A 17,099-nucleotide genomic window follows, 5' to 3' on the forward strand; every position below is an offset into this window, starting at 1 on the left:
TGCTTTTGATGGTCACTTTATCCTGCATTATCCAACATTTTTCCCCGTCAGATTTGGACAACCATCTGTTGTTAAAAATAGTTTTTAATCACATTTATTTTATATTGGTTTTATATGTAATTGTTTTTTCTTTTTATTCAGTCATTGGTGGAGCTAAGGATAATATTTGAATATTGTTTTTAATATTGTTGTGCAGCACTTTGGAAACATTTTGTTGTTTAAATGTGCTATATAAATAAAGTGGATTGGATTGTCACACCTGCCAGCTTGTCCCATTTCAGTCCTAACATGTCCAAATACGCATTTACCTATGTGAACAAGTCATTACCTGTGGTTGTCTCTTTAATTGACTGCATGGCTGCCAGCTACTCCGTGATTTGAAAGTCTGCAGTTATCCCACGTAAGAAGAAGAGCAGCTGGGCGGTGTCACATACATCACAGCTCTCATCCAAAGTTAGCGAAAAACAGTCCATGTCTCCGGGCATACAGCGCAACAAAGTCCAATAAGCACTCCTTAATAAACTCTCCGTCAGAAAACGCCTTACTTTTTCCGGCGCTTTTGTGAGAAATGACGAAACTTGTCCTGACAGCTGCATCTCTGGGGGGTGTGAAATATGGCAAAAAGTCCTTGTTGGGTTTGCAGTTTTACCATCAACGCATCGGCCTCCCTTGCGCGCGCTTCATCAGACACATTCCGGTATTTTCCCTCGTGTTTCTTCGTGTAGTGGCGATTAAAAAGATATTCTTTAAACACAGCAACCTGTCTACCACACATTAAGCACACGGCTTTACCATTAATTTATGTAAAGAAAAACTTGGCAGTCCATGTCTTGTTGAAAACACGCCATTCGTCATCAACTTTTCTTTTTTTAGCGTCTCATCACTTGTCTCTATGCACCTTCCCCCCGGACATATGGCATAAATAACACATTTCAAAATAAAAGCAGCACAGTTGTATTGCGCGCACGACATAGATGTTTTTTAAACTTTATTTTGTAATTTGTGATTGCGCCGTCCAATTCACTCACAATCGCATACGTCCACACGGAAGTAATACAAATAACGCTTTTCAAAACAAAAGCAGCACCGTTGTATTGCACACTCGACATAGATACTTTTTGAAATTTATTTTGTAATTTATGATTGGCCTCACGCGGGCCGGACAGGGATGCGCAAAAGGCCGGTTGCGGCCCGCGGGCCGTACAATGCCCAGGTCTGCCTCAGGGCCCAACCTTTCCCCAACAAAGGGGTCATGGCCCACTCAAATATTAACACTAAATTAATAATCTTATTCTAACAGAGGTTAGAACTATACACTCATTCTTATTAGAAATGGCAACAGCGGAGGATTTAGTCATGCATGTGCATGTACGAGCCAGTCTGCCCAACAACAAGAGGATAGAGAAAAATAAGGATTTTATTGACTACAACAGACTAAAAATGGCAGACTGGCGCAAAGCTCTTTCTTTTGCTACTTTCATCACAATTGGCTAAATGATTTCACAGTCAGTATTTTGCCTCAAGCGTATGTTTAAAATCAGGTTGGAACATAAATTACTTTTTCAAAATTCTTTAACCACTTTTTTTTGTCCCTTTCAGATCCCTAATCCCCCGCAAGTGCAAGGATGGCAAAGTTTATACTAATGCTATCACTGATGCCCGTTGTGTTTTTGATATGGCAGTGAGTATGGATCATTTTGATTTATGGTTATGTCTGTACTTTGTGTCTCCCAAATGTTTTTCAGCCTAGAGAAATCCAAATAATGATAGCAACAGTTTGTTACTGCAAAAATATTGTTCTCTATCTTCAAATAAACCTGAAATTAAAAAAAGCCTGCATGAAGGCTCTCGTCTGCCTTTGAGGTGACTGTAATATAGCCCCTTTTGCCTTTAAAAAACGAGCATCAACCTTAATCCACAATCAAGTACGAGCGCATCACACACTAATGCTGCAGCATGTCAAGTATAATCATCTTTTATAGGTGTAGCTTCACACTAAACCGACCAGTGTAGCAATTAGGGAATGACACATTTTTACCTCTGCCAGGAGGTTATGTAATCGTTGGGTTTTGTTTGACTGTCAGTAAAGTAATCCGTTAACGTGCGGGCATGCGGCTCTGCCTCTACCAACAGACACAAAGAGAGTAGATGACTGACAAGAGGGTTCCCTCCATTTCTTTCATTCCGCTATTAATAGCTCAAACATTTCTTGTCTGGATTCAGGACTCTCTTTTTTTTTACCATTGAGAGGTAGGGCTTGGTGATCTGCTCTCTCCTAGTGCTTTTCTAGTTATGAATGTAAATATTTGCGGTTACAAAGTTTGCTTACTATTGACAAAACATCTGATTTTATACATGCTCAGTTCAAACATCTTCTGTGCTGTGGTAATAACTGTTAGTTGACACTCAGTCATCTTCTTTTTTGTAGAAGGAAATTGGTTTTAAAATGAAAATCTTGGACATTGGAGGCGGCTTTGGTGGTTCAGGCACCCAGCTGGAATTGGTCAGTACAATTTGTGTTCTTTTAGTTGTTCTACAGCCATATTGTGCGTAAATAGTATACATTTATTATACATTACAACCTACTATTTATAAAAAATCTCTCTTGCAGATTAAGAAAGCAGTCATGCCTATGGTGGACCGTTACTTCCCCCCTTCTACTGGAGTTACCATCATTGCTGAGCCTGGCAGCTACTTCGTGTCCTCTGCTTTCACTTTGGTCGCCAACATCATTTCCAAAAAGGTGGTGACGCGGGACTGCCAAGATCAAGTACATGGTCAGTAGCCTTATACTAGCATCAGATAAAACATTTGATACTGAGAGATGGACCACAGTTCAGATTAGGACAAAATAAATAAAACACAACTGTAAAATGAAAGCATCTCCCGCCTTTTTTGACCCCATTGAGCAGATGATCCGTCTCCCAATGATGAGCCTGAGTTCCACTACTACATGAATGAAGGAGTGTATGGATCATTTGCTTGCAAACTCACTGAAACGGACATCACTGCTCCAACTGTTCACAAGGTGAGTTTGTTTCATAAAACAAAAAGTCAATGTTACATTGCAATTTGACCACAATGCCACCTAACCCATAACCTATATTATAACAATATATGTCAAAAATTAAAAGCAGAAGCTACCGAGTCATATTAATCTGCTGAAAACAATAAAATATTATTTAAAGGAAAACTGCACTTTTTTGAGAATTTTGCCCTTTCATACCTCTTTACGTGAAACAAGAACACTTGTCTTTACCCTTATGTATGTGATGTAGTAACAGGCACATTCATGTTAACTTAGTCATTTTAAGCATTACTGTAACTTCTTTCTGAGGCACATTGATATCACTGAGTGCGTAGCAACAAATGCTGCTTCCATCAACAAGTGCGTAGAGAGTACGTTCTGTGTTAGCTACCACTAATCATGGCGGACTTTGTGGAGGCCTTAGAGCGTTATCTCGTAGCACTATTGCTAAACGCTTCATTGACAAAACAAGAACATAAAACGGTGACTTACAATGTCTGCTCTCACTGCGATGCGGACTGATGGGATGGTTATTACTGGTTGGGATGGGATGGTTGTTACTGTGGTGCTGAATTTCCCCCAGGGATCAATAAAGTACTTGCTATTCTATTCTATATCCTTCAGCTCTGGTGCGATCTTTGAGCTCAACATAATCCTCACTTCTTAAAAAGAAAATGCTGGGGGGAAAATGTGCATGAGCAATGTTGGGTCTTGTGCTGCCTTCCATTGGTTGAGAACAAGTATCCGCTGCTTGAGTCGGCTCGTATTTTTATGTAGCATGTGGAATTTACAACTTTTCCAACTTTCACAGCTTGCTACTATGTATGAGGCATGATTTATAACCTTGCATTCAGGGGTGCAAACTAACTTTTTGACCAACTCGCCAAGTGGCTAGTAGGTGAAAAAACATACTCGCCAACCATATTTTTTACTCGCCAAATGCCAAAACAAACTATTTCCTTTACCATTGTATTCCGCCATGTAGAAGTGTTCACGTCACATTAAAACCAATTCTACAACCAACCAGGGGCCACAGTATAGTATATAGAGTATATAGATTCTTTTTTTTACTATCCTATGAAACTAGAAGCAGGACGCATGATGCAGTGCAGATAAGATTTTAAAAGATCTGTATTCAATAAAATTTAAGTAATATACAAGTGTACAGTGCATTGATTGCTACAAAGAATAAAGAAATAGTTAAATATTTTTCAACATTGTCTGGATATTTACATTAATTTTTTTACATTTAAACATTAAAAAATATCTGCATTCAATAAAATAAAAGTAATATGCAAGTCTGATTGACCGTGAACTGCTTGCTACAAAAAATATAGGACATTACATCCAGACATCAAACTATATATCAACACTGTCACTGTCGATGTGTAACCACAATCATTAAACTGTCACTTTACATCCATGGCATTTGTAATGTAAATATAAACACAGGACACAGCTAACAATTACCTGCATTGCCAGACGTAGTCGGTGATGGGTCGACCTTTCTTGGCGATGGCGTGCGCATTTCGGAAAAGAAGCTTCATCTTCTGGGTGTTTACGTCCGAGAGTTTAGTGAGAACTTGCACCGAGGGCGCTTCATGGAGTGGGGCAGACTTGGCTTGCTTTATTTTCATATTTTTGTCGTGGTTGCGAGTGCCTTCATGTGATATTATACTTTCAACTTTCATCGAGGAGCAGCCCACAACAAAGTGACTCGCCTGACTTTTTTTGTCCTTTCCAAAAGTTGTGCACACAGTGCAAAACATGATGTTGTTCTTGACAGTCAGCCAGTCGCGTTTTTTCCCTGCATCGTCGTATAGCCACTTCGTCTGAAACTTTCTCCCCCCAGTTCCAGCGCTGGTCGGTTTGGGTTTCGCAGCATTCGCATCGCGACCCCCCTCCTCCTCCTCCTCCTCCTCCTCCTCCTCCGTCCGTGCCTTTTTAGCTATGGGTTTCAGGAAGCGCCACATAACGATAAGATTTATAGGCTTAAGGCTAGGAAGAATGATTGTTAGCTATTAAGACTCGAGTAACGTTACCGGTACACTCTGTGACTGTCGCCTGAGAGATATCCCTGTAGTGCGCGCTCTAAGCTAACTACTAGGCTAGCTAACTGCCGTCTCTTAGCAACTAGTCTACGGAACGTCGAACGTGACATCACAACAAATATGTGCTTGGTAAAATAATGATCTCCGTGTTGCTTTAGGTACCGGTAAGCGCTGCATTATTGCTGTTGTGAACCTCACTTTTTCAACTCGCCAGCGTGGCAAGTTAGGCAAATATTTTACTCGCCAAAGCTAAAAATAGCTCGCAAATGGCGACTGGCGAGTGTTAATTTGCACCCCTGCTTGCATTAAAGGGGATTTTTACAACACTTACACAGATGTCTAGAGGGCGCTAACTTTTCAATGTATTTAGCACCGTATATTCCACCTCTTTTCCAACTTCGGGGACGTAATGACGTAACTACGTACATATGTAACACGTGCACATGCATTAGCTTTGGGTGTGGCTAGCTAAAAATAGCAATTCGGATAGTGAATCATTGAATGTATATTCTATCATAAAAAACAACATGGCTGCAAATTGTTCATTGCTTCTCTTGGACTGCTTTTGTATGTGTGCATGCGCTCTCAGCGCGTACGTTTTGATGAGAGAGGGTAAGTGGCAGCCGTAAACACCAATCATTTTATTCAGCCCTCAAAACATTTTACTACACAAACTTAGTGATTGTGAAAAATATAGACCGTTTTAACACGTGTTCTGTTAAACCACTAACAAGATAGCCAATGGTGTTCTTGTTATAGTTTTTGCTTTGAAACAATATTAGAAATACAAATGTACAAATACAAATACAAATTAAAAGATTAAAGTACCAATGATTGTCACACACACACTAGATGTGGTGAAATTTGTCCTCTGCATTTGTCCCAGCCCCTTGGGGAGCAGTGGGCAGCAGCGGCGCCGCGCCCGGGAATCATTTTGGTGATTTAACCCCCAACTCCAACCCTTTGTTGCTGAGTGCCAAGCAGGGAGGTTATGGGTCCCATTTTTATGCTTCTTTTTGTGGTGGGGGGGGCTTTTTTTTAAATATAATTGAGTGGGGTCTGAATACTCTTAAAATATTGTGACAAAGTTGCTAAATTGGCAACACGGATCCCTCCTGAGACACCTTATTCTGCAGCAAGCGACATGACAATGTCATCTATTGTACAAAATTGTAACAAGTGACATTCACAGAATCACCAAATGTATTTGTGGGCATCTGCATGCTAAACGAATGCCATAGAATCATTGATTCCACTAAACATGTTAGTCAAAACAAAAGTCAAGTCTCTTCTACTTAGAATGTGAGTCCACTTCCTTTTACAGTAATGTTTGGCGGCTAGTTTTCTTTTGTCGTCACGTTCTAGTTTTCTTACAGGGAAAAACTGTCCACAAAGGAACCCACATAAGTGAATTTTATGATTAGAATGTTTTTTTTTGTTTAGTTTTTTTTCACTAAGGTGGCTTTTCTATGATTTTTGTGCCAGCAGAACATTAGTGTGGATGCTCCAGTGTACAGCAGCAGCCTGTGGGGTCCCACTGGTGATGATCTGGACCAGGTGATGGATCACTGCCTGCTGCCTGAGCTCAACATTGGAGACTGGTTCTTGTTCAGCCACGCAGGAGCCTACTGTCTGGGCCAGCCTCTTTGCACCTCTGACTCCTCCACACCAACTGTAGTCTATGTGGTCTCCTCCAGAGACTGGTAAGGATCTGACTGTTGTGAAATGTAATCCTTACAGTGTGTGACTCATGTCCATCCTCCAACAGGTATGAGATGCAGGACACAGGTGTCACCCAGGAGGCAACACTCAAGAGCTTGTCATTGGTCCCCTATTTCTTCAATGTCTGCCAAACAGAAGCTGCACTCTCTATCCCGGCTTAGCAGGCCCCAGTTGTTCTGCTGCGTCTTCCCACCAACATAAATTTGGCCATTGCTGGGTGCACTTCTCAATCATCAGTGCCCTGGGCTTTATGTAATTACAACAGAAAGTAGTCTGTGATGCAACAACATGGATGAGTCTCTTACTATACCGCTTTTTATGCTCAGTAATGATAAAATATCAATAAAAAAAAAAGGATTTGCCTGATAGTGTTGTAAAGTGAGTCTTGTACGCAATGTATTTAAACCATACCTATAGTTTGTTTTTATTTATGAATTGAATTGGTTGTGCGGTAAACTTTGTTTTAAGGAGAACTTCTTGACATTTCACTTAAAAGTATTGAAGTTTGTACATGAAGCTGTATTAGTCATGAGTTTGATGCTGTAAATCAGTACACTGTTTTGCCGAAACACGAGTGCGATAGTGCAATTCTCTTCTGCCATTTGCCGCCTCGCAGAACACTGAAGCGCTGATATGTCACTTAGAAAAGCAGGTCTATTGTTAGCATGCGCTGTAGATGAAACAAAGTGTTTATGTTAAATCCATTAGTATGGAATAGTTTATTTATAATACCAGGAACCTCACTTTGTTTTCAGTGTTTTGGCCTAAATGTATAAGTGTAAGTTAATTAGAATGTAGTTGCAGTGTTTGTCTCCCTGTCTGTCTTAAGCCTGTTTATAGCTTGTTTCCATGCTTGATGCTTACAGATGAAATAATAAAAACGTAATTGACCAGACCTAATGTGTATTCTCAGTCAATAACATATACAAAAGTGCATATCGACTTAACAGTTGAAAATTACTGTTGGTCAACTTGAAGCCAGTTTGCAGACAATGTTGTATTACTGGATGTGATCAGGCTACTAGCACCATGCAGCTTTTTCTTTTTATCAGCCCTTGGTATGTTCTAAAAGTACAATTGTTAATGATATATTAGATGTTACATCAATTTACATTAACACAAAGGTAGGCTGTAGATGTTTTAAGATATAGTGTCCTAAATATAAAACTGAATTAGTATTAGCATCTTTAATATACATTTCTTGTAAAGACGCAACCTCGCTTTTTTTAAGCCCATTCTACAACATTTATGGCCTAAATTTAGCATTTTCCAGCATAATGATGCATGTTATTGGCCACAAGAGAAGACCAAACCAAACAGAGTGTGCTGTTCAGTATCGTGTCCACTGATTGGTTCAGCCTCAGACAGCATTACTATATTGGATTTAAAGAGTGTCAAGGTGACTAAAGGTGTCATGTCATTCATATTGAAAAACATTTGAAAGGTCGCAAAGAGGCCTTTTTATGCCCGAGCTTTAAAAATATTCAATTTATGATTAATGATTCATACTTGGCATTAGTTAATTAATCGCGGTTATACCTGGAACTAATTAAAGTTAGTTAAAGTACCACTGATAGTCACACACACACTAGGTGTGGTGAAATTACCCTCTGCATTTGACCCATCACCTTGTTCCACCCCGTGGGAGGTGAGGGGAGCAGTAAGCAGCAGCAGTGGCTGCGCTCGAGAATCATTTTGATGATTTAACCCCCAATTGCAACCTTTGATGCTGAGTGCCAAGCAGCGCTACAGCGATAAACGAGGGACGACTCCACAAAGTATAGAAAGTGTATATTGAAATTATTGCAATAATTAGCAGATACCTGACAAAATTTGGACACACTTTCTCAGGCTATTGAATGAGAAATGTATCCAATTTTTAACTGGTACTGAATGTAAACAGAGTATTTGTTTAGGTATTGTTATACTTATGTTTAAGTTTCAAATTTAAGACAAAAATAAAACTTAAAAAACATTGTAACCATTTTTTTTCTCAAATGTGTTTACCTTTTTCTTTGAAAGCTTAACATGTGACAATGCATCACTTTCTCAAGAGGTTCATAGCCTTATATTTTGTAGAGTGACTTGTGAGCCGAGGACTTTTAAATGTTTGACATACCCCAAAAAATATACTGTATATGGTCAAACGTCGGACATTACTCCAGTGGTTTGTTTACAATCTGCAATCATGTATATGTCTTAAATAACTTTTCTCTGGATCATTAAATATGGCCTCAGGCAGGCCCAAGGATTATGTGCGAACAATGTGTATCAGCTGTCTAGACTCTCCAGCAGACCACAAAGAACCAGAACAAAAGGCACACAATAGAGATCCACTCACACACACACACACAAGGACACTGAGACTGTCTGGCAATGAGAAGTCCCTCGACAACATATCATCTGTGGCTATTTCAATAACTTCATGTGTACAAAACTGTTATTCCTTCTTTGTTGCATCTGCAGATAGCTGATATTATGTATGATTCATGCCTTTATTGTCACCTATAAAGTTGAAGTCTCTTCTTTTGCTTGTCCATCTGCTATGTGACATGTGTATAACACACAATTAATTGTACTACCAATAATGAAGAAGGTTACCAGCTGCTTTCCCATCCCCTCTCACTGAAAGGAAACACTGCCATCTGCTGGTGCAACACATGTATTACATTCACAAGGGACAGACAAGCTGACAGCTGGTCGACCACACATTGCTTTATATAGTACACAGGTGTCAAACTCATTTTAGATCGGGGGCCACATGGAGAAAAAGATACTCCCAAGACTGGTAAAATCACGGCACGATAACTTCAAAATAAAGACAACTTCAGATTGTTTTCTTTGTTTAGAAATAGAACAAGCACATTCCGAGAATGTACAAATCATAATGTTGTTGGGTTTTTTTTACCCTTACATGTTGAGGTTAATAGTATTCTATCTTTATTTGTCATTATTTATACTTTCTGTATAAATTGAATAAAACAATGGGAGACTGGGCTTTCTGCTCCGCCGCTCCCAGTCTGTGGAACGCTCTCCCTGACCACCTGAGGGCACCTCAGACTGTGGATGCTTTTGAAAAAGGTTTAAAAAACCTTTTTTTAAAAAAAAAAAAACCTTTTTTAGATATATGCATACTAGTTCTAGCTATTAGGCTGTTCTAGTTTTTATTTTTATTATTTTTTTATTATGTTTTTATTTATTCTTTAATTTAAATTTTTTAATACACTGTAGCACTTTGAGGTTTTTTACTCAATGTAAAGTGCTTTTTACAAATAAAATGTATTGTTATTATTATTATAAATTATGTGATAATGTTCATCAGTCAACTGGTGTTAATTTTCAATCTATCAAGATAAAAATAATAATATCAAAATCAAATTAGAGGATGTTATTCATGTACGTTGCTCATTTTCCTCGACTAGTGCACATGTGGTTTATTTATTTATTTACATATGTAGCATAATCTACAAACATACAAAGAATTGCTATTGTGACATCTAGTGGACACATTTAAAACAGCAGTTTATTTCATTCAAATGGGCAGACATTTTTTATACCCCTATACCCCTGCCATAGGGGTTTAGGGATGTACATTTAGGTGTAAACCCGATACCAATTAAAAGCAGGACTGGTATTACTGATGATTTTGTGATATTGCCTTTATTTTGATGGACTATAATAAAGATTTCAGATAAACAAGAAATATGGTTTTATCAACAATCATTTTAAGAAAGATTTAACAAAAAAAATAACAAAATAGAAATGTGGCAATACAAAACAATTAAACACTAGAAACAAATAATACAATTATTCCCCGTTATTACATATAGGCTACAATTGTTAGAGGAAATAAAGTCCTTCCATTCATCTTCTTTACCGTTCGTCTTCTTGAGGGTCAAGGGTAAGCTGGAGCCTATCCCAGCTGACTTTGGGCGAGAGGTAGGGTACATCCTGGACTGGTCACCAGCCAATCATAGACAAACGACTATTGACACATATGGACAATTTAGCGTGTCTAATTAGCCTAACATGCATGTTTTTGGAATGTGGGAAAGAACTCACACAAGGGGCAACCATGCAAACTCCCCGCAGAGACACCCAAATGGAAATTTGAACCTTTGGGCGGCCAACATGCAAAGCACTACGCCGTCATGCTGCCTCAATAAAAGTTAATAGTGCGAAATAACTCAACAAAAGCAAAAAAAAAAAAAAGTACACTAATCCAAATATTTAGGGATTTTTACCCCCTAACTCCTCTATGTCCCTGAGTTTGTAAACAATTCAGCTACAAGTAACAATGTAACACAAAAAAAACAAGAACACAGATATTTGTGACGCAAACTGAAAAATATCGCTAGTATCAACCTGATACTGACACTACCTTTGGTATTGATACTATCAATATTTGACCATTTTAGATTTTCAGGAAACGATATATTTTAGATAAGGTTCCGTCTGGTTTTAGATGTCGATACAGCTCCAAGTCTGCACTGCTAAAAGTCCAGAATGATATTATTTTGTCCCTTGACTCCAAAAAGCCTGTAATGCTGGTGATACTTGACCTTACTGCTGGTTTGATACCGTGGACCACGCCTTCCTCATTGCTCAAATAGTTGGTCTTTGTGGGTCTGTTCTTCAATAGTTCAAGTCGCTCTTGAAAGACGGGACTTCAGCAGTCACGATGAATGACTTTAGGAGTCTCCCAGTTCTCTGGTTTGCCTCAAGGATCTATTCTTCGACCAGTACTGTTGCCCCTAATTGCAGCAACTATATTTACCGTACTAACTCACTGGAATCCATTCTCTACTGTATAATAAACATTGAAGCATTGTTTCATTTTTCTTTTCTTTTTTCATTTATTTACGTTTGTATTTATTTCAGGCAATGACATAAAAAAGTACAAAGTTGACAACACATAATAATATAAATGAATATAGTGCAAAAGCTTGTATAGTATGTAATGCAGGATTGTCCAGTTTTGCCTGAAAGGGAGTGGGAAGAAGATCATTTATTTAATCCCACCCCCAGTTCTCCATGCAGTGATTATTCACATGAGTTTCACTCTTACTTTCTTCTAGGATTATAATATAGATGTTGTATCATAGGGGCATCACCACAGGTAACAATAATTATTACACTGTAACAATAATTTGTATCAACAATGTAGAAATAATGAATATACCAACAATGGTAATAGACAACATAGCAATAATGGTAAGGAAACATTGAGCACATGTTAACACTTTGAGACAGAGTTGTCCCGTCATTGTCTTTCATTTAAAAATGAGTCCAAAACAGAACGCATTTTGTTTGGATCTAACATTTTCCCTGATAAGGAAATAAGCGGTAGAAAATGGATGGATGGATGGATGGGTTCTCTTGCCCCCTACTGTGGACACGTGGTAAAGAATCTGGTTGTCAATCTGGACAACAATCTGAATTTTGCCAAAAAATGTACTGTCTGAGTTAGTTTTTTCTGGTGCCTTTCTGGGTAAACCAAATGTATACTTGTTGCAAGTGAGACCTTGAAATATTCATGCGTTTAGCACTTCTGGCCTTGACTACTGTAACGCCCTGCATGTTGGTGTCCACCACTTATCTCTAAATATTTTTTTAACGGGTACACAATCACTCTAGTTCTGTGCTCTCTGCACTAAAATCCAGTCCATTTTAGAGCTGATTTTAATTTTTTAATGTATGGGCCCTGCGATGAGGTGGCGACTTGTCCAGTGTGTTTTTTTTTTTGATTGATTGAAACTTTTATTAGTAGATTGCACAGTACAGTACATATTCCGTACAATTGACCACTAAATGGTAACACCCGAATAAGTTTTTCAACTTGTTTAAGTCGGGGTCCACGTAAATCATTTCATGGTAGCCTCATGTACACTGCCTTCCGCCCGAAACGCAGCTGAGATAGGCTCCAGCAACCCCCCGCGACCCCGAAAGGGACAAGCGGTAAAAAATGGATGGATGTTTTTAGTACTGCTCCATCTAATTTGTGCGAACTCATAAACACCCATGGCCCCAGGCATGCTCTACAGTCTGCCAACCAACAGCAGCTGGAGGTTCCTCTGTCTAAATATAAACAGTGGGGCGGTCCTTCTTTCTCTGTGGCTCGTCCCAGACTTTGGGATATGTTACCAGCTGAACTACCTAAGATTACGGTGACACTGTTATGAATTTTTAACTAAACATTCTATTGTTTTTATTGTTGTGTGTGCATTATATTTATTATGTGCTCTTGTTCTGTGCTGTCTTTTTGCACTGTTCTCCAACTGAAAATATAAACAGTTTGCATCTATTGAACCGAACATAGTCAGAACGTGTAGCCCGAAACAAGCATAAAAATTGCTACATGAAAAACGGCTCGGTTGGGAGAAAGGCCGTGCCATCAACCTGAGGGTTCCTGGTTCAATCCTCGGCTTCCACCACTCGAGTCATGTCTGTTGTGTCCTTGGGCAAGACACTTCGCCCTTCCTCCAGATGGGTCGTGGCATGCTGCCACCATCCGTTTGTGGGAATAAGTATGAAAGCTCTATACAAGTATAATCCATTTACCAAAGATTCATCTATACTACAGGAGAATAAGATGAGACCATAACAATCAGACCGTGCTCTTCAGCATGCTAATTTTCTCATTTAACTTGGTACTTGACACATGCTGTTAGCATTCTAACGTTAGCATTGCACCGGTCGCACAGGTCGAGCTCCAGCCAGCGGGGCGCGTGCATGTGCGCTAATCAACACATTAGCATTCTAACACACATTTATATGCAAACTTTTTTTAGACAATTTTGCAGCCCAACACGTCAGAGTCATATATTTTGGTACTTGATACATGCTAACTGTTAGCATGCTAACTTTTTTTTTAGATAATTCTACATGTGTTCTTTTTATAGTCATATTGGTACTTGGCGCGTTTTAACTGTTAGCTAGCTATTGTTAGCATTTAAGTTTGACTTGCACATTTCAGAATTGCATATTAAACATTTTTTATGTAATGTTCTTATTTTATTTTTGGGCCAGTAAATAACGAGCTGCGGGCCGCAAATGGCCCCCAGGCCACACTTTGGACACCACCGACTTAGCGGTACATTATAGTAATAAGGTAGGTCTTTATTGTCATTGCACAAGTACAACAAAACTTTGTTTTCAGCACAAACCCGTTCAAGATTAGACAAACAAACAGTGTACAGGGTTACAGAACAGGAATGCTGATGGGTCGCCACAAGGCGATGGGAAAAAGGTCAACGCTGGGGAAGGATGAGTAAAAAAATACAATCTAGACTGGGACCCCTTAGGAGCCCAGTCTAGATCGTATTTTTTTTGTTGGAGCGGGAACAAACTTTCACAGCGAAGCACATATACCAGTGACGTGCGGTGAGGTTCATGGCTGGTGAGGCACTGACTTCATCACAGTCAGATTTACAAACATATGAACCCTAAAGAGTATCTTATTCACCATTTGATTGGCAGCAGTTAACGGGTTATGTTTTAAAGCTCATACCAGCATTCTTCCCTGCTTGGCACTCAGCATCAAGGGTTGGAATTGGGGGTTAAATCTCCAAAAATTATTCCAGGGCGTGGCGTCGCTGCTGCCCACTGCTCCCCACTGCTCCCCTCACCTCCCAGGGAGTGATCAAGGGGATGGGTCAAATGCAGAGGACACATTTCATTACACCTAGTGTGTGTGTGACAATCATTGGTACTTAAACGTAACTTTAACTTTACACATACAAACTGTAGCACACAAAAAAGCACATTTAATATAAAAAACGTTATTATGGTCTTACCTTTACTTATAAATTAAGTCCATGCACCGCTGTTGTGCTGGATTAATGCACCCCCGCCGTAGAATGACGGGAGTGTTGTATCAACTAAAGCCCACACTTAAACTTTCCACGTGCAAGATTGAATCTATTCAAAAAAGTTATTTAATAAGAAGCCAAAAAGTGCAAAAACAATAATGTTCGTGTTGGAGGAGTTGTGAATGAATGAAATATGAAATCCGTGCTGCAGTCTGCAGGTGTACCTAATGTTGTGGCCTAGCAGTCATTCACAACTCCTCCAACACGAACATTATTGTTTTTGCACTTTTTGGCTTCTTATTAGATAACTTTTTTAAATAGATTCAATCTTGCACGTGGAAAGTTTAAGTGTGGGCTTTAGTTGATTTAACACTCCCGTAAGGGGGTGCATTCTACGGCAGGAGTGCATTCTCTACCACCAGGAGGCGGGATTACTGCGAGCCTCAGCCAGTGCGTCTTTTGCAGCCGTTTTATGATTGCTCAGCACAAGAAATACTTACACACATACAGTTGTTGACAAAATACACTGTACATTATATACCTCAGCTAACTAAACTATGGAAATGTATATAGTTCATATAGCAATACGGTCTCACTGCACAGCAGGCCAGCAGTTAGCCGAGTCCGCAATCCATGTTGAGGCACAACGCAGTGACGTGGCTCAACTGTCTCTTCTCAGTATTTGAACGGCAAATGTGAAAATTCAGCGATTTTGAATAAAAATAATCTAAAACTGGTGAAGTTAAATGGAAAATAACTTTATAGTACAATCACTGGATACATACAACAAATTATTTTTTTTTTCTTTTTACATTTTTTTTCTTTCCATGATGGCACGTGAGGCCCCGCCTCACCTGCCTCCACTGACACTGTCACTGACATATACATATTACGACATACATCTCGAGATATCTAGCAACAGAGGGGAGGGAGTGGGGGGCCATGATGGCGGGCTGCAGCTCTTCAGGCGCTGCCCAGCCGTCCATCACCCCTAAGGGATTTGCATCAAGGGTGTTGAATGAGTTTCAATTGAGAACCAGTGGAATAATATACTATGAATGTTTCGAAAAAACAAGTTATTTAAAATAATGATAAAAAATTATTGTAGCTGGGAGAGTTTTTTTTGTATCTTTTGTGGCATTATTTTCTCTCATCGTCAAACAAAAGCAATTCATTTTACTCACTAAGAAAAGCTTCGTATAATAAAATATGTACATGTACGTTCCACGCACTTTCAAAGACAGAAATGCCCTTTGTGGAGGTGAAATTTTGTTTTTAATTGCCTTTCCTGTAGACTCCGATCCAGTGTAACACGTTTCCTGTTTGTGCTCGAGCTCCAGCCAGCGGGGCGCGTGCATGTGCGCTAATCAACACACAAGAAGCTTGCTAGAGTTAAGATGGCGGCATGTGGGTGAGGAGGCTGGGATCTAAACTCGAGGGTTCTCGCCATTTAAAAAAAAACACGATTCCTATGAATCCACAAAATTACAGTCATCGAAACGACATCAATTTCCACATCGTTCACACAGGCCGGGTGTGATTTGGGAGCGTCCTCATGACATCTATACACTTCGTGGTTCACCCGTTGCCCGGGACCGAAGATCAGCTCAATGACAGGTATTTTGTCGCGGCCCGTGGAGAAGAACGCTATTCCCTATTTTGTCCCCGGTTTGTGGTGAATGGCGGCGTGGTTGACGTGGACATTGTCACGCCCGTGAATTGCTCCCTCGAACGTATGAAATGTACTATTAGCGTCCAGGCTAGGCCCGGTTGTCTTGGACGGTCCTTTAGCCGTGTTGCTATCTGCTAGCTAGCCCTCACGTTAGCACCCCGTGGATGCTAACGGCTAGCAGGCTAGCAGCTTCTTGGAAGGATTGGCTCGCAGTCGAAGTTGAGATGGACAATGCGGGTTGGGGGATGGGTTAGAGAGAGGGAAATAAGGCTCGCAACGCATGTCGTTGTCCAGAAAACAAGAGCTATTTCCGCGTGTATTACACGTCAACGAGTTTGACGTGCATCGATATTTGTTTTTCTGCGTCTCTCGCTAATAATCCATATCAATGAAGGAGCTAACGTTAGCCAACGTAGCTCAAGGCTAGGGGCTTCATGAAGACAGCGAGCTGGCACGCTTTTGTTAAAGTCGTGTTTAATTTTGTTGTTATTGAGTGTGCATGTGGGTAGCATCGATCGTTTTTCTCTTTTGTCAACTAGTACGTGTTAAGCCTACTCTGCATACATTATGTCGGGAAAGTGGTTTCATGGCAGTAGTGTTGATGAGCTCAGACACAAGTCTTTTGAATTATGCTTGATTGATACTAAATTGCGTTGCTGTCCAGACCAGCTGATCTATATAAATACGTTACAATGCACAATACACTGAGAAATCGCATGCACATGCTTGCACCATAGTATTTTAGGACGATTTGCACACATCTGAATTTAAAATAGAGAGAAACAAACATATTCATATCACTCAAGGATTGGCCA

General features: G+C 39.8%; 2 protein-coding genes across 9 annotated transcripts in view; both read left to right on the forward strand.

The window, feature by feature from the left end:
• Positions 1 to 7,696, forward strand: part of LOC133660309 (antizyme inhibitor 1-like) — a 40,141-nt gene extending 32,445 nt beyond the window's left edge. For 4 of the 5 annotated variants that reach the window (XM_062063700.1, XM_062063701.1, XM_062063699.1 and 1 more), the window contains 6 exons: positions 1,600 to 1,681; positions 2,429 to 2,503; positions 2,612 to 2,777; positions 2,913 to 3,028; positions 6,565 to 6,782; positions 6,848 to 7,696. In XM_062063700.1, coding sequence (XP_061919684.1) covers positions 1,600 to 1,681; positions 2,429 to 2,503; positions 2,612 to 2,777; positions 2,913 to 3,028; positions 6,565 to 6,782; positions 6,848 to 6,962 — 772 coding nt within the window. In that variant the 3' untranslated portion in view covers positions 6,963 to 7,696. The remainder of the gene's footprint in view (positions 1 to 1,599; positions 1,682 to 2,428; positions 2,504 to 2,611; positions 2,778 to 2,912; positions 3,029 to 6,564; positions 6,783 to 6,847) is intronic. The other variant, XM_062063703.1, reaches the window with a different exon arrangement.
• Positions 7,697 to 15,972: 8,276 nt separating this feature from the next.
• Positions 15,973 to 17,099, forward strand: part of ubr5 (ubiquitin protein ligase E3 component n-recognin 5) — a 66,945-nt gene continuing 65,818 nt past the window's right edge. For 3 of the 4 annotated variants that reach the window (XM_062063707.1, XM_062063708.1, XM_062063710.1), the window contains exon 1: positions 15,973 to 16,229. In XM_062063707.1, the coding sequence (XP_061919691.1) occupies positions 16,168 to 16,229 (62 nt within the window). In that variant the 5' untranslated portion in view covers positions 15,973 to 16,167. The remainder of the gene's footprint in view (positions 16,230 to 17,099) is intronic. The other variant, XM_062063709.1, reaches the window with a different exon arrangement.

The sequence above is a fragment of the Entelurus aequoreus genome, linkage group LG11, assembly GCF_033978785.1.
Source record: "Entelurus aequoreus isolate RoL-2023_Sb linkage group LG11, RoL_Eaeq_v1.1, whole genome shotgun sequence".
NCBI classification, from domain to species: Eukaryota; Metazoa; Chordata; class Actinopteri; order Syngnathiformes; family Syngnathidae; genus Entelurus; species Entelurus aequoreus.